The following is a 15,501-nucleotide window of genomic DNA, read 5'->3' on the forward strand; positions in this document are numbered from 1 at the left end:
TCACTTTTGTTACCGGTGGTTTAGACATTAATGGCTGTATATTGAGTTATTTTGAGGGAAGAATAAATTTACACTGTTATATAAGCTGCACACAGACTACTTTTCATTGTGTCAAAGTGTCATTTTGTCAGTGTTGTCCCATGAAAAGATATACTTAAATATCTTCAGAAATGTGAGGGGTGTACTCACTTTTGTGATACACTGTACATAGAGGTAAATCAGTCAATCCTTAGGCATCATTCACTGTGTCATATTGTGTCCATTTCTCCCATTTAGTCACAAAGACATTTTCTTCTTAAACTGTATTTTAAATAATGTATGAATTTCTTCTTGAAATGTGTTGAAAATAATATTCTAATGCAAAGATAAATTACAAAGCTTAAGAATAAAAATAATTGTGTACTTAATTCTCTCTCAAAAAGTCTTAGCACAGCTGCTTTTGTTTTATTAATGAGTAATATATAAGGTCACCCAGGTTTAGTTTTGCTACTCATCTGATGAATTTAACTAATGGAGTGTCATAGATTAATCACCCTGACTTCTTATGGGATTCAATCACCTGCATACTAAAAAAGTACCCCAATTTCAAAAGCTTTAATTTTATACAGTGATGTGTGGCTGTCCAAATTAACAAACTTTTAGTATTTAAAAGCTAAAAGGAATCATTTTAGGTGTGTTATATTATGATCTTAAGTAATATTGTCACTCTAATATAGGGAGGGAGATTTGAGTGGTTACAGATCAAGCAGATGCAAAATATGCAATCAGTGATCCACCACTATTTTTTTTTCATTTGACCAATACAGAGAACCTCACATGTTATCAGTTACTGGCTTGTTATGCTTTATTTTTTTAACTTATGCATATTAGTAACTCTTTTAACATGTTTCATTAGTTAGTCAGAAAATAAATGTTTTCAAAATAAATGTTTTTATTCATGATTTAACAACTTTTGATCTAACCAGTAAAATGTTGTTGGTTTAAACCAGGTTGTTTCGTACCTTTTGCTTGGTAAATTGTACCCACAGTGACCCCAAACAGGATGAAGCAGTGGTAAAACAGACAATTAATAAATGTATTGTTTGCTGTTGGTGAGAACTGGAATGTCTGCCAGAATAACAGACTAGGAAATCAAACTAGGAAGCTGTTGTGTTAAAATGTCAATGAGCTGCTGACATCAATGTTTATCCATAAATAATATCTTATGATTCAGGTAGTTAGCACTGCACAACAAAATGCTACTCTGCTGTGCTACTTACTGTTTTAATCAGTAAATTTTGGGCTTTTGGCCTTTTGGCCTAACTAGTCTTGCACTATTGTGTCATGTCCAGATTCTGTATCGACCTTACAAATGACCGGTCCATCTTCACTTGAGACTTCATATATTTGATAATGAAATTTTGACAACAAAGTCTTCCTAAACATTTGAACTACTTCATCAACACTTAGCTGGCCTGCTATCTACCAGCCTGTTAGCTCTATGCTAACATTAACAAGAAAATTACAGTTATTATTGTATATTTCAACAACTTTGGCTACTATATAATACATTACTTAGAGATTTTACAGATGCAAGCTAGATAGTTAGCACTTATCAGCTGTAATAAAAAGCTCCTTTTTAAATGTCAAACTGTGTTCTACATAGTGTGTCAGAAAACAAATTAACCCATTAGAAGTGGACTAACTAATACTAACTTTTAGTACAGTAGTAGTTTGGGATAATAATAATAATCCATTTTATTTATGGCACCTTTCAAAACACTCAAGGACACCTTACAAAAGCAAGAAAGTAACAGACATCAATAAACCATTAAAATCTAATAGAAAAATCAATAAAGATAAATACAATAAAATCAATACAATCTCTAAACAGTCAAATGTAATCACTATAAAACAAATATTGGGGTAGTAGTACCAATCAAGTTTGAAAGAGTAGTAGTAGGCTAGCTTGAAGAGGTGAGTTTTAAGTTGGGATTTAAAAGTAGAGAAACAATCGATAGTACGAATATGCATTGGGAGGGTGTTCCAGAGAGAAGGGGCAGAGTGGCAAAAAGCCCTTGCACCCATAGTCGACAAATAGGCGGACAGAAAGAATAGAAAGCTGGAAGGCTGAGGAAGACCTAAGAGTGCGGGTGGGATTGTAGAATTGTAGAATTGGAGTAAATCGGAGATGTAAGAGGATGCTAGACCATGTAGAGCTTTGAATGTGAATAACAAGATCTTAAAGTGTATGCGATAATTTACGGGGAGCCAGTGAAGCTGTCGGAGAACTGGAGTGATGTGATTAGTTGAGGGTGAGCTAGAGATAATCCGTGCAGTGGAGTTTTGGACTAGTTGGAGTTTTTGTAATGATTTATGAGGTAAACCGAATAGGATTGAATTACAGTAGTCAATTCGGGATGTTACCAGCGCATGGACGAGAATGGCAGTACTTGTTTGACTGAGGAACGGGCGTAGGCGGTTGATATTCCTTAAGTGGAAGTAGGCAGATCGTGTAATGTTATTGATGTGTGCTTTGAAAGAAAGATGACTGTCAAGAACAACACCCAGGCTTTTAACCTGGGAAGAAGGCGAAATGACGGAGTTTTCAAAGTTCAAAGTAAACGATTTGGTCTTGGTGAGAGTGGTCTTAGTTCCTACAAGGAGAATTTGGGTTTTATCTGTATTAACCTTCAGGAAGTTTTTAGAGAACCAGTTTTTAGTTTCGTCTAAGCAGTCAGATAGGGTAGAAGGTGGGAGGAAGGCATTAGGTTTAGTGGATAAGTATAGTTGGGTGTCATCAGCATAACAGTGGAATTGGATTTTATGTTTCCTAAATATTTGACCAACAGGTAGAAGGTAAATTATAAATAAGAGAGATGGGTGAGACTGAAAATGTTTGAGTTGAATGAACTGGCTACGACCATTAATATAGGAGAAAAACCATGCAAAAACAGTATCAGTAAGTCCAATTGATTTGAGGCGGTCCAGCAAGATTTTGTGTGAGATAGTATCGAAGGCCGCCTTCAGATCTAGAAGAATGAGAATGGTTAGCAAACCACTAGAGTCAGCTGCCACTAGAAGGTCATTAGTTATTTTAAGAAGTGCCGTTTCTGTGCTATGTAGAAAACCAGACTGGAAAGCCTCATATAAATTGTTGTCTATTAGATATTTATGAACTTGAGCAAAAAACAACTTTCTCAATTTTCCAAATAAAAGGTAGATTAGAAATAGGACGAAAGTTATTTAGGTCATTGGGATCCAAGCTAGGTTTCTTAAGTATGGGTGTAATAGTTGCCATCTTGAGAGGGGCAGGAAGAGAACCAGAAAGAAGAGATGATTGAACAATGGCAGTAATAGGAGTACACAGAGAGGAAACGCAAGATTTGACAAGGTTTGTAGGGAGAGGATCAAGAATGCAGGTTGAAGGTTTAGATTTATGGATAAGGCGGGTTATTTCAGTTATAGTAGGAAGTTCAAAAGTAGATAGGGAACAAGAACATAGTACATGAGCTGTTGTATACAGTCATAGCTTATAATATTAACAGGTGGAGAGTACAGCTGCTGGTGAATATTTTGTATTTTGGAATTGAAGAATGACATAAACTTGTCATACAGTTCAGTTGAGTACATGTGGTTAGGTGAAGTGTCCGGTGGCTGCAAAATGTTATTCACAGTAGAAAAAAGTGCACGGGTGTTACCCTCAAACGCCCTAAATAGTGATCCATAGTAGGTAGATTTGGAAGCCAAGATAGCATCTTTATAATGCAGTAGGTGATTATTATGTACATTTCCTTGTGCACAGTAAGTCCACTTTTCCTATATAGGCGTTCGAGCTGTCGTGCCCTTGATTTTTAGTTGTCGTAGTTCAGTAGTGTACCATGGTGCAGTGCGATTATCCAAGAGATTATGCAGCTCTGTGTTGTAATGAGAGATGAGGTCTTGGGTAGAAGCAGATCCATAGTTCCAATGGAGAGCACTGACTCCCGATGATAGGGCAGTATGATCGATGTTCTTGATATTACGAAATGAGATGGCCCGAGGACTCGTTTTAGCTGATGACAGTGTCACAGTAAAAGAAATCAGGTGATGATCAGAGATAGGAAGATCTGAAGCTGTACAATTCAGAGGGGTTACTCCAGAACAGCAGATGAGATCTAGAGTATGCCCCTTGCAGTGGGTTGGAAAGTCCACATGTTGCTGCAGGCCAAAACCATCGATGCATGACAAGAAATCTTTTGTAAATGTATTGTTTTTGTTGTCAATGTGGATGTTGAAGTCTCCCAGAACTATTGTGTTCGGTGACATAGAGCAGAGTGAAGTTAGGAAAGTAGAAAAATCATTTATAAAATCAGTATTATGCTTAGGTGGTCGGTAGCAGTGATGGCATAGTTACCTTGAAAAAGTAATCTGATTACTGATTACTCCTTTAAAAAGTAACTTAGTTACTTTATGGATTACTTGATTTTAAAAGTAACTAAATTAGATTACAAGTTACTTTATTAGTTATATAATGCGGTCCGCTAATGTATCCCATAATGCAACTGGAGCTGCGTAGGCGATTGAAGCGGAATAAGAAACAAGAAAGATAGCGGAAAACGGAGTCCTCTGTTCACAAGTGTAAGTAAGATAAATAAAATAATTTTTTTTAAAGACAAATAAATAATAAAAAGACGATAAATATCCTAAATTTTGGCGAGTGGGGTTTGTAATGAGTCTGTAACTATGGTGATATTACGTCATCACGTCCTCACTTGACGTTGGTAAGATCAGAGCCGTAGATAGAGAGAGTTGCGACACTCCTTGATCTCGCCGCTACGCGGTCACGTGGTTCATGTAACCCTCCAATAGTTCCAAACAAACCCGGCGCTGTCATGTTCTCATATGGGACAGGCAGCAGTGAGTGAAATATTAAACAGTAAATAATAAACATTTGTACAATTTCTGGGTATTTTCAACTGCGTTTACATTTACTGCATCTGCTTTAATATCAATTTGGTATATGAAGTGGAAGATTGATGTTTATAATGACTTAATAGGTCGTTCTTGTTAACACACAGTACATTATATTAGCATACATTACATAATGCGATATCATTAAGTAGTAGAGACAATATACAGTACAGAGATTAGACAGTTTTTTATGTTTTGTTTTTTACATAAACTAATCTCCCTTCACTTTCCTGAGGATTCATAATAATAATCATTTTGGTTAAACACTAAGCCATGTGGCTGGATTCATAAGGTTTACCTGCACTGAATGAACAGATTCATAAACACACTACCGTACCAATACCTTTAACATTATAGTGCAGGTACATGAAATAGCATTAATTCATGTCTTATTTCATGAGTAAGTAATAATTTATTCCTACATGTAATACATGAATTAATTCATAATTAATATGCACTAGTTCATTTTGTCTAATGTAAGTGGTGGACAAGGTACACAAACCATGTAGTTGAGTTGAAGTAGAGATATCCAAGGTAACATATTACTCCAGTAAAAGTAGTAGTAAAAGTAAAAATACTCTTTACCTCCACTAAAGTACTAAACTAAATTTACCTTCAAATGTACTTAAGAATGAAAGTAAAAGTATAATGATTTATTATGGCTCTGATGTTTTATTATCATTTCTGTAACAAGACTCTTGATTAATCAACTTTTAATTAATCAATTTTAGGTGAAAAGACTCTAGTGTCAATAATTTAGCTTAGCTGACTAAGCTAAATTCAGTTATACCTATTAATTAAGATAAACATGTAACATTTAGTGCTGAGCAAATGCTAAACAATAACAGTATTAAGTATATTAATGACATCAAATTCATTATTTTTTTTAAAACAAAGCAACAAACAGCTAAAAATGCTTGATAAGTAGTGGAAATGAATGGGGCTCTATGGGATGTTTGGAACTATACAGAGCTCCACAACCCGGAAGCTGCACAGAAAATATGTCCCGCCCCCTTTCCAACGGTTCCCTATGGGAGTGTCGCCACTCTGTTCTCTCTACCGCTCTGGGTAAGATGTACTTCTTTACCAGCCGAGTAGTGCATACTTCCTCCAATCTACTGTAGTACAGACTCTGTAAGTATGCGATTCCGGACGCAGCCCGTGACTTAGTTGTCGCATAGGACAGACGTCACTCCCCGAGACGCAAGAAGAAAGCAAAAATATATCTTTACCAAGGAAAATGACAAAAATAGTAACGCACAGTAACTTGGATAAGTAACTTTAATCTGATTACTGGATTGGAAATAGTAACGCGTTAGATTACTCGTTACTGAAAAATGTGGTCAGATTAGAGTAACCATCAGTGTTCAGTAGACAGGTCTGAATTTCCAACAGATTGGTCTAGCACCTGTACTCTTACACTGTCATGACAGAAACTGGATTTTAAACTTTGCATTGGTAATTGTAAGGCTAGTACTTTTCCTTTCTGACAAGGATTACACAACATGCACTATTTTCATAAGGTGGACATGTTAGACCACAACACATTTCCACTTTTCATCTCAGATAAGTAGAAGTTTCAGCATTTCTAGATGTGGTTGATATGTGGCTTTCATTTTGTGTAAGTCTTTAACTTGCACGTCCATATGCAGCAATGATCTGTGTTTTTTTTTTTTTTTTTACATAACCATGTTACTTTTTACTGGTGTTGCCATAGGGCTCAAAGGTCACAGGCATTAAAATATTATATAAACTATCTACAGTTTATATATAATATTATATAAACTGTAGATAGTAAAATTAACTTGGACTATTTGCTCAGTTTTTTTTTGCAAAGTGCTGAAACCTTGATCCATCCTTGCTCATAAACAACGGTCATATTTTTGGAATGTTTTTGCAAAAATAGGAATTACAAAGATTAGGTATACCTCTCTGTTTCTCCTTTTTTCTTACATTCATCCTGATCAAGGTTGAAGCAGGTCCGGGTCCACTGGGAAACACTAGGCATATTGCAGGGATCCCCTAGACAAGGCACCTATCCATAGCCAATAATGTCTGTGTAGACACCCACCTGGCCGATAGCATTGCAGAAATTCGAACCAGTTTAATAGACCAGTGCAGTGCAGAAAACCAACATAAAACACTTACCTTTTTTCCTTCAAAGTAAATCCCTTAAACAGTTGCACTGCAATATAAGCAGGATTTCTTATATTTTTATCTCTTGATGCATGCTCAATAATCCAGGTACAGAAATCCACAAAGTTGAATCAGTTCATCTGGACACAAGCTTGTGTCCAGATGAACTGATTCAACTTTGTGGACTTATATATTTTTTTATTTTGCTTAATTCATCTGCAAATATGAGTGGTAAATAAAGCCAAAATTGTAATAAATGTAATTATTTTTTATACTATTATTTCAGAAACAAAAGGGAAAATGATATAACTGAACACCCCAGCAAGTAATGGGTGAGGGGGCCTATCTTTTAGGCTATGTTCGGAACATGGCCACCATCTTGAAAGCCGCCATATTGGATCAAGGGCAAGTTTTTCCAATGGGAAGGTGGTCATGTAGCACAGGGGTCCTCAAACTTTTTAACCAAAGGGCCAGATTACTGTTCTTCAGTGTTTCGGGGGGCTGGACCGCAGGTGAAATAGTAAACACACCCAAAAAGCTATTTACTTTGTATACTGGATGTATTGTCTGTGCTTTGTATAATTGTAGTTCATAATGATAATGCAGACATTTTATTTATTTTAATAATTTCCATTATCCTACCTCATAGTGTTTCCTTAAAAAATCAGTGTGAACTGTGAGCCTGCTTTTGCCTGACGGCAGTAAGCGTCAGGTTCCATATTTGTTACTGCCATAATGTCATAATAGCTAATAAATGTTGATCAGTGAGTCTGGATCTGGTTGGAGATTTAAGGTGTTTCAACTTCGAAAAAGTCTGCACACAGAAATAGATGCTCCCGAAAACGGTAGTTACTTTGAGTGCATGTTTTATTGAGATCGGGGAGCAATGGAAAGAGAAGCATAAAAATTAAACAATGTGCTTGAGTTTTGATTTTGGACTGCATAAATGCGTTGATCGCCGGGAGCAGGTCGTTAAAACATTTCAAAACTCGCCCCGACTCTCAGTAAAGCACATCTTCAGCTCAGACAAGAGTTCCTGAAACTGCCTGTAGTCAAGAGCATTATCTTTAATGAAATTAACACAGGACATGAGGATTTTCATAACGAAATCCCACTTAACTGCTTTGCAACACAGTTCAGTGGCTGCGGTCACTCATCTCTCTATTGATGCGCCAATCACTCCCCTCATGCTTGGAACGCCACCCGTTGGATCGCTGCCGTATAATCTACTGAGACTCCGGGTGGCCAATTTTTTTTTCCTCTGTTATTTTTTCCCTGTTATAATACTGTGAGTTCGAAGATGAACAGTGGCCAGACAACATGTATTGCTGCTGTGGTTAAAGGGGCCGGTCAAATTAAAGAATGGGGCCGTATACGGCCCGCGGGCCGTAGTTTGATGACCCCTGATGTAGCATATTAAAGAAGACCAGAATTTTCTCAGAAATCGATTGCCACAATCAGATTTGCAATATCTCTTGTGGTTCAAAAGTTATCAACACAGAAAGTTCAAAACTTTTGTTGTTCGTTACAGGTAACTGAAGATGATGAAAGAAGAGAGGATTCCAGGGAACACAGCTGCTGTATCATAGCCGCAGACTTCAACAACCGACACCCAGAAAGACCACCAATTCCACACAGCACTGTTGCATCCCTCATAGCCAAACTCTGAGAAACCGGGACTGTGGTCAAAAAAGTCACGTAGTGGTCGTCCGAAGACTGCTACCAACGAAGAAACCTCAACAATGGTTTTGGTCAATGGTCTTTGCGAAAAGTTCACGAAGCAGCACGCGACGTCTCACAGCAGAATGTGGTGTCAGCCAGTCATCCCTTGTACAGATTCTTCATACCAATAACCCCTTCAAGATCCAGCTGCAGCAGAAACTATCAGAGGATGACCCTGATAGACGTGTCGAGTTCTGCACCTGGGCGTTAGACCAACATCAACAGGATCCCGCATTCGCACAGGGCATTCTGTTCAGCGATGAGGCCAATTTTTATGTCAGTGGTGAGGTCAACCACCAGAACATGAGATACTGGAGTGACGAAAACCCTCACTGGACGGCAGACACCAAAGTTGTAGGTGATGTGAAGGTTATGGTGTGGAATATGGGGCACCCGTGTAATCGGACCCATTTTCATCGACCAGACCCTAAATGCTCAGCGCTACCTGACAATGCTACAGGAAACAGTGTTCCCATCCATTGTGACTGAAGATGGCAGTTTCCCCAGTTATTTCTAACAGGATGGGGCTCCACCACACTACGAAACAGGTGTTCGTCAGTGGCTGGATATTCAATTCCCTGGTCATTGGATTGGCCGTTGTGGTCCTGTGGAATGGCTGCCCAGATCACCTGATCTCACACCACTCAATTTTTATCTCTGGGGTAATCTCAAACAAATTGTGTATGCTGAGAATATGCGCAACAAACACCACCTCAGCACCGCATCGTGGAGGCTTGTGACAGCATTTCTCCAGAGATTCTCATGCGGGTTCATAACGATTGGATCCAGCGCCTTCAGCTCTGTGTTCAGCACCAGGGACAACACATTGAACACGTCAAATAGCTGTGCATCACAGGGAACGTTCCCGGTTGTTGTTGCAACTTTCTGTGTTGATAACTTTTGAACCACAAGAGATATTGCAAATTCTGATCTTCGTTGATATGCTACATGACCACCTTCCCATTGGAAAAACTTGCCCTTGATCCAATATGGCGGCTTTCAAGATGGTGGCCATGTTCTGGACATAGCCTAAAAAATAGGCCCCCGCACCCATTACTTGCTGGGGTATTCAGATATGTCATTTTCCCTTTCGTTTCTGAAATAAAAGAGTGTCCTGCGACTTTTGACTCACCCTGTACAAATTGTCATCCACAAAATAAAGTTTTGATGCCTGTATGTCCACTAAAATGCTTTAGACAGCGAACTGGATTTGATGCATTGACACATTCACCTTAACATTGGCTTACTGCACACGTGTCAGAGTTAGTTCTGGCACCCCTCAGTCAGAAGTGGAGGTTTGCAACAGTAGAGGTGAAATATTATCAGGCAATTGGATACAACTAAATTAAGAGAAAGTTGTGGGAAAATGCATGAATACAAAAAAAAAAAAGGTGACGAAAATGTAAACAAAAAAGAAAGTTTACTTAAATTGCATCTCATGTATTTAAATAAATCATGTTATGTATTGCTGTTTTTTTTCCTTTTGGTCTTTCACCTATTCGCTACAAAACAGCAAAAGCTCTCTGCAAGGCCTTTGAAGACAAACCATAAGAGACATTAATGATTTGTCACCAGCTAGTGTAAACTGAGGGGTACACTAAATAAATAACAATAATAAGTTTATCTAACTAAAATGGTCTTACTACACATACGACATAGCGACAAACAACTGTGACTGAATAAATTCAAGCAACCGAGAGTTAAGTGCCCTGTTAACTGCCACTAGTGAGGCTTGAACCAGCAACTGACAACTATACTTCTGATAACTATTCCAGTACCTTACACACTGAGCTACCACTGCCTAAAGTTGTACGTTTGTATTTAAGAACTTATGTAACTTCATCTGTGGTCTAAACCAGCGTTTCTCAACCTTTTTTCAGACACAGAACGGACCCCTTTAAAAGTATGCAAACTCTGGAGTCACCCCAGTCTACATTGTATTAAAAAAATTTACACTGCATCAGTCTGTCGTTCAACAAATACACACACACACACAAACAAACAAACACACACCACAAGTAAGTGGTCAAAAGTGTTGGGCAAATGACACTACTATCAATCAGAAACCAGAGCCTAAGACCACTGGATGATGAAGTTCACGGCTCAGATTGACTAGCCTTTTTTTCAAAAAACGTTCCATGCTAGTTTGTGTGCTTCATAAAACACTCATCGTGTGGTTTTGGGGAAATTTTTTTTTTTTTTTTTTGGCTATTTACAACTGGCTTTACTTAGTCATAGACTGACCCCAGTGCTGATATTGTGATATGAAAATATCACATTAAGAAAGGGCATGCAAAATATGTTGCCCATGTATGAGACTACAAAATTGTGTAAATATTGATTTTTGGAATTAATGTCAGAATATTTTTGATGGCACCACGGCTGAGAAAGACTGGTCTAAACACTGAGTAAAAAAAAAAGAAGAAAAAAAAACCTAAACCCAAAATATTCACACAATATTTCATTATTCAGCTAAGTGTAAACATAGTTGTCATTTTCTTGTTCCACAAGTTTTCATGGCTAAAATTACCTGTAAAAGTTTTCTTTTTCTGTAGTGGTAAACCAGACAAAGTGCACGTGATCCCAAAAAAAGTAGTAACATGAAATTTGTCCCTTTGATAAGTCTTCATCCTGTGGATAGGCATGACGCATGAAAAGTTCATCAGTTGAAGGACACTTTAAATAGCTAACTATAACTCACGAAAATATATAAATTAGATTACATACATATTTGATGGAATGGATAAAGCCATTAAGATATATGATTCTTAATAAAATATTGCTCATTATCTTGTTAAACTCTGATCAAATAATAATAAAAAAAAAACTACAGCAACAAAAAACATTATCCTCATAGACCTGGAATGGAACAGCTGTAATACTGGGAATCAGATATTGAATTTCAGCTGTCTACCTGTAAGACTTTCAAAAGGAAACAGTTTTACCACTTCAGACTAAAACAAATGTGTAGATGGGCTGCCCCCCCCCCCACCCCACCCCAAAGTTCCTTTCACACATTTACAGAATATCTGTACCTTCAAGACAAATATAAGACATTCTTACTCACACCTGTGTTAAGGCACAATTAATATTGGTTATTGCTCTGTGCATGAGTTGACTTTACCTGCCATTTCTTTTTGGACCCATCATGCTGTCCAATCATAAAACCCCACTATGACTCCTGACTTACTGGCAGCTTATGACTGTCAAAAGTCCTTAACATTCTACAAATTAGATTAAAAAAAGATTGTTACATAGAAAGCACAAAAGATTACTGAAAAAGCTTCACAAAAGCCTGTCATCAAAGTTAGGATAAATGGTCCCAGAGAGGCCTGAAAAAAAATCAAAGTAAGTGCTTCATGGCAAGGTTTAGCTTTAGTACTCTTCTTCCTCCAAATTCAAGTGACTCTGCTTCTTGCGCACGTTCCAGTGTAAACACTGAGCCAGGCTCTCAAACCAGTCATTTACTGGGTCCCGGAAACAGATACATGGAACAGGGAAGCATGAAGTAGTGATTGTGATGCTGGAAAAAAGAGAAATAAAACATAAATTGCTGAATTAAAAATGAGATTTGATTGCATAGACTTTAAGCAGAAATGTATGTAGACATCTAATAGACAAATCCATAGGCATTAATGTGACACCCTTTTGTTGCCATAATCAGTCTTCTGGGAGGGATTACCGAAAGAGTCTGGAGTGTGTGCGGGGGTTTGTGCCAATTCCATCAAAATAGCATGTGTCAGGTTGGACTGGAGGAGTCATTTATTTCACATCTTTGGAATAACTATTTAAAAGATATAAAATACTGTTGATGTTAGGGCTCTGTGAAGACCACTGGACTCCTTCTATACCAATCTGCTTAAACTGTGTCTTTTGGCCCTCTTTGCACAAAGCCTAGTGATGGATTGACACCCTGTTCAGTATACTGCCTTCTGCCCAGTGTTTCCTGGTGAAACCAGACCCATCGCGACCCCAACTAGGATCAATGAGTTATAGAAAATGAAACAAATGAAATAAAACTGTTAACAAGTTTATGGAAAATTATTAACCACACATTCAAAGGGGATGTCCAACAAGCTCATGGTCAGGTGTTCACTTACTTTTGGCAATGTAGTGCATTTTTTTTTACTAAAACTAATCTAATCAATCAGAAAAAAGTTGTGACAGTATGAAAAATGAAAAAAAGCCCACAGAGTTTCTTACATTTACTCTGACTTTAATTTTATTGCAGACAGTATAAACTCATGATATTTCATGTTTTTTTTTGTCAGGTCAGCTTCATTTTGTTTGTTAATATATCTATTGCAGCATTTCAGGCCTGCAACATATTCCAAAAAGTTTGGATGGTAGCAATTTCGGGCTTGTAAAAAAAAAATTATATTTATGTGATTTAAACCACGTGATGTCAACAGGTAATCGTAATTATGATTTGGTACAAGAGCAATGTCCACAAAAGGCTGAGACTTTGAGGAGCAAGACTGATCTCCAGTGATCTCCAGTTTGTCAAAAAATGTGTGAAAAAAACATTGACATAGACATGTTTAAAAACAATGTACCTCAAAGAAAGAATGGAAAGGATAAGCATTTTGCTCCCTGTACAGTGCATAATATCATTAAACAATTTAAGGAATCGGGTGAAATTTCCTATTTGTAAAGGGCAAAAACGCAAGCCTATGCTGAACACCCATGATGCAGTGCCATCTGAAATATCATTCATCAATAGCTGATGGATCCACATGGGCAAGGGATTACTTTGTAATGGGCAAACCTTTGTCAAAAATTACAATACATAGTTACATTCACAACTGCCACTTGAAACTTGTAAAAAAAGAAGCTTTGTTAACCATGCCCAGAATCAGAGTAAGGGCATCTGGTATAGACCATCACACAGTGGAAACATGTATTGTGTACGCTGACAAACTAGTATTCCAGGTCTTTTTTGAAAGAAACGGATGCTGTCTGCTCTCTACCTAAGACAAAAGGACCAACCAAAGTCCAAAGCCAGGGTCTGTCATGGTATAGGGCTGTGTCAGTGACCTTGGCAAAGATAATTTACACTTCTGTGATGCAAAACCACAAGGCATGGCTGTGGAAGAAGAGGGTACTTCTTGCAGTGCTGACCTGTCTCCAAAAGTGTGTGGAGAATTTTGAAACAAAAAAAGTGACGACGGCAACGCCATACTGTTAAACAAGTTAAGACAGTAGAATTAGACAAAATAACAGCTGTAACACTTCATCGCCAGGTATCCTCAGTGCCAAAATGTCTTTTAAGTGTTGTGAGAAAGAATGGCAAAATTACAAAGTAGTAACTGAAACCATCCTAACATTTTCTGGAATGTGTTGCAGGCCTGACATGCAGGAATGGATGGATATTTACAAATAAAACCTGATCAGAACATGAAATATTTTGGGTTCATACTGTCTGCAATAAAATAAGTCAAAGTGGTTTTTAAATTAGTTTTTTTGTGTGTGTGTTTTTTACAATTATATTTGTTCTATAGAGCACTAACAGTACTTTTGAATAGTTCGAGAAATGACTCACCTATCGCCACGTCCAATCTCTTGCCGTTTCCTTCCATCAAAGGAAACCCAGGCATTACTTCTAGCCTCAGGGGACAACATAATCTAAAAATCAAGAACATAAGGCCATGTCAGTAACTGTCCAGCAGTTTTTCATACTAATACCACATCTGACATTGAAATAAAGAAAAAAATAACATGGATTGTGGACATTTTTAAAAACATGATTGTTAAAACCATGAACACATCCTATTCCAAAACCATGAGCATTAAACATTCAATTGCCCAGCTGCAGCTAAAACTGGCTTCACACTTTCTGGGAAGCATTTATAAGGAACATCAGTATCTGATCTCACAAATGCTGGTTTCACTGAATGGGCACAAATTTCCACAGAAATCTGGTTTACAATCCAATGGTTAAGTGTTGACATATAGTGGACTTCTGGCCTTAAGCTTTTATAATATTAAAAGACCAGGAACTATGATATTATAGCAACATGTACAATAAAGGATGAGTGACTAACATGGTTGTCCTCATCCTGATAATAAGGTAATAATTAATTTAGGTTTTCAATCTACACTTGTTCTGGTTTTATTGACATTTTGTTCTGTTTAAACAGTCGTTATCTTTGGAAATACACTTTTCCTGCCTGTTTTATTCCAGGAAGTTTTATAACTTTTTGCATTTCATCAACCAAGGCCAGAGGTACAAATTAAAGGGATTTATTAATGTAGCATGATATTACTCACACAGTATTACAAAACCCTTTATAACGACTATACATACTGCAATTTAAGATTATAATTTGGTGGTGCAGAATCTTTAATGTTTTTTAAATCTGTGGCAAGCTCCTTTAATTCTATGTTAGTGGCTATTATTGACTAAAGCTGGTGACTTTTCTGTGCCTAGTTTGTCTGCACCAATTGAAAACTACATGAAAAGTGGTCTCCTGCCAAGGTCAGCAAGAAAACCCAAACTGTCACAATAGGCCAAGAGGTAATTGGTAAAAGTCATCAAATGTAATCCAAGAACCTCCAAAACACAGGGCTCCCAGAAATGAAGAGCTGCTGGAACATACAATGGGGGCAAAAGTCTCAAGCTTCTCTTTTACCACACAACCCCCCCCTCCCAATTTAACACAAGATTTTTTTTCTCTACAAATAATTTCAGCAGCAAAACAATTTGAATAA

General features: G+C 37.4%; 1 protein-coding gene across 3 annotated transcripts in view; it reads right to left on the bottom strand.

The window, feature by feature from the left end:
* Nucleotides 1-10,944: 10,944 nt before the first annotated feature.
* The window catches only part of LOC134318318 (NAD kinase-like), a 38,815-nt gene continuing 34,258 nt past the window's right edge, over nt 10,945-15,501 (bottom strand). For all 3 annotated transcript variants that reach the window (XM_062999176.1, XM_062999175.1, XM_062999177.1), the window contains 2 exons: nt 14,333-14,415; nt 10,945-12,313 (listed from right to left, as the gene is read on the bottom strand). In XM_062999176.1, the coding sequence (XP_062855246.1) occupies nt 12,166-12,313; nt 14,333-14,415 (231 nt within the window). In that variant the 3' untranslated portion in view covers nt 10,945-12,165. The remainder of the gene's footprint in view (nt 12,314-14,332; nt 14,416-15,501) is intronic.

The sequence above is a fragment of the Trichomycterus rosablanca genome, chromosome 7, assembly GCF_030014385.1.
Source record: "Trichomycterus rosablanca isolate fTriRos1 chromosome 7, fTriRos1.hap1, whole genome shotgun sequence".
Taxonomy (NCBI): domain Eukaryota; kingdom Metazoa; phylum Chordata; class Actinopteri; order Siluriformes; family Trichomycteridae; genus Trichomycterus; species Trichomycterus rosablanca.